The 6123-nt window shown below is 39.1% G+C and overlaps 1 protein-coding gene across 1 annotated transcript in view; it reads right to left on the minus strand.

Annotated features, from left to right (window-relative positions):
* Window positions 1-66: 66 nt before the first annotated feature.
* The window catches only part of LOC127071510 (ras-related protein M-Ras-like), a 71464-nt gene continuing 65407 nt past the window's right edge, over window positions 67-6123 (minus strand). The window contains exon 6 of the mRNA XM_051010856.1: window positions 67-5831. Coding sequence (XP_050866813.1) covers window positions 5823-5831 — 9 coding nt within the window. The 3' untranslated portion in view covers window positions 67-5822. The remainder of the gene's footprint in view (window positions 5832-6123) is intronic.

The raw sequence follows: 6123 nt of genomic DNA on the forward strand, positions 1-6123 counted from the left end.
TATCCTCTTCTTCGATTTTTCCCCCCCCCTTAGCAGAGTCGTGACGACGATAATCGACAATATTCGGTTTCTTCTTTGGAATATTTCTTTTCTCTCTTTTCACATAATCTCGAGGAAAAAGGGGGGGAAGAAAACAAAAGAATGGAACTTTCTCCCTTTATATTATCCTTAAGAGAGACCCGGTCGAGGAGAATCTACGAGAACGAAAAAGGATCCGTTTTACTTTCCTTCTTCTTCTTTTTTTGTTTCTTCTTCTTCTTTTTCTTCGTCGTCCTCCTCCTCCTCCTTCTGCTCTTTCTCGTTGGCTTCTTCTAGTGTCGCGCACGTCCTTCGTCTCCGCAACACGAGGAGCAGTTAGTATGCTAGTATTTAGATGGTTAGAGGAGGTCTAAGCGAGGAGAAGAAACGACACGATTTTCCGTCGTCGCGACACGACCACGCGAGAAATAATGAGAAAGAGAGAATGAAAGAAAGAGAGAGAGAGAGAGAGAGAGAAAGAAAAAGAGAGAAAGAGAAAAAGAGAGAAAGAGATTAACAGAGATTTCAGATAGAAAGGTTGGGACAGATAAAGTGAGAAATAGAGACAGAGATAGAAAGAGATAGAGAGAAAGAGAGAGAGAGAGAGAGAGAGAAAGAATAATGAGGTGTGCGTACGTATATGTCTCTTTGATATGTCCGCGAACGAAGGAATCTCGAGGTGGCACACTGGCTCTCTCGAGTGACGGCACGGCGCGCTTACGAGCGACCACCGTCGTGCTCTCACCGCCGCGTTGCCCGGAGTATTGACCGACTCGGCTCTCTCGCTCTCTTCGTCGCGCGGAGGGCGGCGGCGGTGGCGGCGACGGCGGCGAACGGCGGCGGCGGCGGCAACGGCGGTGGTGGGGGTAGTGGTGGTAGTGGTGGGGTAGTGGTGGCAGTAGCGAACGCCAGCGAACGACGACGACGAACGACGAGGATGGACGAAGAGTGGGGGAACGAGACGATCAACGCGAGCGAGTGCGCGCTCGTGACGTAGAGAGAAAGAGAGAGAGAGAGAGAGAGAGAGAAACTGGTTGGCCAGGAGTGGGGATGGCTGCACCGAACCCGGAGAGCTGCGCGCGCATCCACAGAACGCGACTCGACCTATCGCGAGCGCGACTCGAGATCGAATCGAAATCAAAGTGGCGCGCGCGCGCACGCCCGAACGAGCAAGCGAGCGAGAGCGTTCGCTCGCTCGTTTACTCGTTCGTTTCTTTTTCTATTTCCTTTCTCTCTCTCTCTCTCTCTCTCTCTCTCTCTCTCTCTCTCTCTCTCTCTCTCTCTCTCTCTCTCTCTCTCTCTCTTTTCTGTCTCTACATACTTTTTCTTCTTATTATTCTTTACCATTTATAGTGATATAGTTTTCTTTTTCTGTTTGTTTTTGTTTTGTTTTGTTCTGTTTTGTTTTCCTTTCTCTTCTTTTCTCCCCGTTTAATTTCGTATCCTTTTGTAGTCCTACCACAAGTCTATCGATGGAATGTCAATTGTTTATCCCTTGTTTAAGAAACACTTTACATTTAACCTCGTCGGAAGTCTCTCCTTTAGGAACGCAGCGAGCGAGTGCATTGCACGCTTCCTTTCTTTCGATACTTCTCCAAAACATCGGGTGGAATTTATATTCCGTTTTTAATATGTAAAGTGCTGATGGTAGAACGGTTAAACAAGGGTGCAACAAGCGCGATTTATCTGTAAACTCCAACGACGAGTATCATTTATTCATTTTCATGCGTACGATCTCAAAATATCCTTGTCAGAGTAGGTATTAATTTTCTCTCTCTCTCTCTCTCTCTCTCTCTCTCTCTCTCTCTCTCCCTCTCTCTCTCTCTCTCTCTTTCTCTTTCGATTCAATACGGGCTAATGATCGTGAGCGAGCGAACAGAATAAATAAAGAATCTATTGGCGAAGCCATCGAGTGGTTTGTAAACTGGGGCAAAATTTTTTCCGAGATCGTCTCGTTGGATTAAACGAAGCTAACCCTGTCCGATACTCTGATTCTATCTGATTATAAGAGGGACCCGACGTTTACCAAAAGTGGAATGGACAGGTTGGTTATAAGGCTAATAGGTGCTACGTATATCGACGATTCTCATTAGTCAATTGATTTATGTACGAACGAAAAAAAAAACAAAAAAGGAAGTATTAAAATGGTTCGTAGTGAAACGTAAGTATCTTTATCCTTCGTGAATTATTTATATTAACGTATGCACATATCACGGCGCGCAGTTACAATGGAACACACGGAACGAATAACGACATAATGGATCACAGATTTCGTCGCCATTGTTGTCGATTCGACTCGTTGAAAATTGACCACGAATAAAATGAAACGTTTGGTGCGACTAATAGTAAGATCGAATTGCTTCTACATTTATCAATAATTGTAAAGTTAAAACCACGACGATTATGGTTTGATCAATGACTATATTTTCATCTCACCAAAAAGATTTCAAAGATAAATCAACTATAGTCATAAATTATCTTGCTATCGTTCATTCTATCGATTAAAAATGTAGAAAATCGTTTTATTCGAGTTTCTATGGATAAAAATATTAGGTCAAATAGAGCTTGTATCTGATAGAAAGAATAAATGAATGTCTGATCTCATATCCAGAAATAGGAAACTCTTAAAGCAACGAGGATCTCTCGACGTAGCCTGTTCGAACTTTATTTAAAAAACTATGATTACCTACTTGAAGTTTCTCTCTCTCTCTATCTCTCTACTTTTTTTTTTTATCATTCACGAGGCCAAATTTCATGTTACACGTTGATAAAGCAACGGTCGCTTGTAACGCGAGTACATCCAGGTCGAAAATATCGTCGGTAACTTCTATTTCGTTTTAAAAGTTTATATAGCGTTGCGTTTTAAATTTACAATTTGTAAAGCGATCGATCACAAAGACCGACGGTCGGTCGCTTTGATCCCTGGCCCCCATTAATTTCGAATTACGTTCGCTGTTTCCAGTTAAGCATGACAGAAAAACGCAAGTGAGTTTGTTTCCGCGTTGATAGTTTCGCGTATTGCAAACACATAGACCGCAAGTTAATTAAATTGCAATTTGTTACCATTTCAATTCTCTCTCTCTCTCTCTTCCTCTCTCTTTCTTTTTCTCTTTGAATCTGTATTTTTTCCCCTTTCTAAAGATAACAAAACATTTTGAAACAACGTAGACACACTCGTGTCCAATCAAAAAATTTCAGTGAAAAAACTTTCGATCTTTTTCCGACCATTTGATTTTTCATTATTCCTTCGGTTATATATCGAATCCGATTCGCTTTGTTTAGGTACTTACATGTCCTCCATGTGACACGTTTTTTCATGGTCAGTATCGATCATCAACGAAAATGAGGACGGGACAGATAAAGTTGAATAACGCGTTTATACGTTTCTCCAAATGGCATAACTAAAAAGAAAAGAAAAAAAAAGAAAAGAAAAAGAGAGAAAACGAAAAAAAATTTAACGAAGTAACGACGTAAACTGATGCGCGTAATATGCGAGAACATGTCGAAAAAAATAAAAATTATTGCGAGCCATATACATAAGCAAAAACCCATATTACATATACGAATAATTGAGCTTTCTAACTAACCCCTGCTGCGTTACAACTGCTCGCTATTCTCCCATTTGCTTTCAATGTCCACGCAACGTAAAAAAGATAATTTGACAAAATTAGACCTGAATAAATAACCTCTGACAATACATCTAGATTAGAAAAGACAAACATAAATAAATAATTACAATAAAATAAAATAAAATAAAATAAAATAAAATAAAATAAAATAAAATAAAATAAAAGATTAAAAAGATGTGTCCTCTTTGTTACGAATTGAAATATATAATGCATAGATACATACACAAACTACACAATAAAACATAAATTATATAAATTATACTTGGACATAGTATTACATATCGAACAAGACTGATTTTTAAGCGAAATTTTTATCAATTTAATTTGAATAATCTGCGATAAATTTTTAATATATATATATATATATATATATATCTTTATCAATTTCGAAAGATAAATCTTTATCAATTTCATAAAGAAAATAATTATTCTTCAATTAATTATAAATTTCTATCCCAGGTAAGCAAGTACTTACCTATCCCCTTATTAAACTTTTTTAGCAAAGACGAGGTCAAAGCATCGTCCTTCGGGTACCGTCAAAGTGTCGAGGATCGTTCGGAGTTTAACGACGGCCACTTCGGTATTCGCATAAACGATCACGACGGTAACGGCTACGGAATCGTATATATTCGCACGCGACCCTCTCGTAACCGGACTTTTTACAGACGTCTACAGCCGCCCACCCGCGGCGGGCTCTTTTGTTCAACGTGCACATTTTATTAGCTCGTCCACGTTTCGCGTGTCCCCTTATACTATCCCTCGTTGCTCGGTGCAACGAAAAAGAGCTCGCGCCACTTTCAAATGCACACCGCACGTCGGATCGCGCGACAAAAGGATTTTCGACGATCGTCCGTTTTAAGGGCGATCGAGAGAAAGAGAGAGAGAGAGAGAGAGAGAGAGAGAGAGAGAGAGAAAGAGAGAGAGAGAGAGAGATAAAGAAAGATAAAGGGATGAAGGGAAGAGAACGTTGATCTTTTTTTTTTAATCTCCCTCTCTATACGACCGACGCGAATTACCCATTGAAATGTATCAAGGACGAACAAGGAACAAGGGTTTTCCCTTCGATACAACTTTAACATCATACTTTCCTAATAAATTACTATGCTACCACTAAAAAGTTCCTCTCATAGATCTCAACTTGTAGTTAAACGTAGCTTCTAAAGAAAGAAAGGTTCATCTGGGTTCGTTGGTTAATGATATTGTTAAAAATTTCTATGGAAAAGCTTGGAAGGGAAAAGAAAGGAAAAGGGAAAAAGAAATGGAGTAAAGGAAGAAGTAGAATAATAATAATAAAAAAAAAAGAAAGAAAGAAAAAGAAAAAAAAAATAAACCAAGCTTCTTTCATCAAGATATTAACGTACGGGCGTTAAGCCCTGACGTTGCAAGCGCGGAAGAATTGCCCTGGAAAAGAACGTTTCCGTGGCCGCCATTAAGAACGTGATTAACGTTCGCGTCTTGCACGCAAACGAGATTTCCCTGTAAACTCACGAAGAAACATCGATCCCTAGGATTTTCAAAAGATTATACGGCGACTCGTTAAAAGATTCGTCCTGGCTTCTGTCTCTCTCTCTCTCTCTCTCTTATTTTTTCTTTCTCCCTTTCTCTCTGTTCTCTTCTCCGAGGATTAATCGACAGGCTTTCTGTCTCGTTTCGGTGGATTAACTTCCCCCGAAATAAATCGATGAACATCGGCACGGATTCGACGTGCAGCCCGGGAATAGTACAATGGACTGATTTGCGAGATCGTACAGCAGATCGTACGTAATAATACCTACCGCTACGGTTTCTACGCCCTCGACATCCCTTTGTCCCTTCGCTACGAAGGGTCACGAACTTTGAATGAGTATGTTCTAACCTAGGAGCAATCTGTATTATTATTATTACTATTATTACTATTGTTATTATTGTTATTATTATTATTAAATATTAGATCAACTTTGGTATAATTATCGGATGGGGGAAATTATTAACCAAAGATTGAAATATATTGTCGAACTTCTATCGATGTGTGTGTGTGTGTGTGTGTGTGTAAGATTTTAGAAATTATTGTACGTATACCTATTGTTGTTGCTAACTTCTATCGTGATAATTGCTAATCTACCATTTGCGCATTGACAATGTCTATTTTCGTTCGAACAGAGATATCTAGATAGATCGTCGCACTTATGTTTATCTTCAAGCGATCTGAAAAAGGAAAAGAAATATTATATATACATACATACATACATACATATATATATATATATATATATATATATATATTATTTATAACGAAGGAGCGAAGGCTCGTGTAAACACACGTTATAATTTATTTATATCCTTATCGCGTAGTTCATACAGTGGCCTGCACAATTAAATGACACTTTCGTACAACGCACACGTTCGCGTACACTTCAAACAAAAAAAAAAAAGAAAGAAAAAACACATACGTGTTTTACTTACACCCCTTACATCGAAAAAAGAAAACAATGGATAA

The sequence above is a fragment of the Vespula vulgaris genome, chromosome 22 (genome assembly GCF_905475345.1).
Source record: "Vespula vulgaris chromosome 22, iyVesVulg1.1, whole genome shotgun sequence".
NCBI lineage: Eukaryota > Metazoa > Arthropoda > Insecta > Hymenoptera > Vespidae > Vespula > Vespula vulgaris.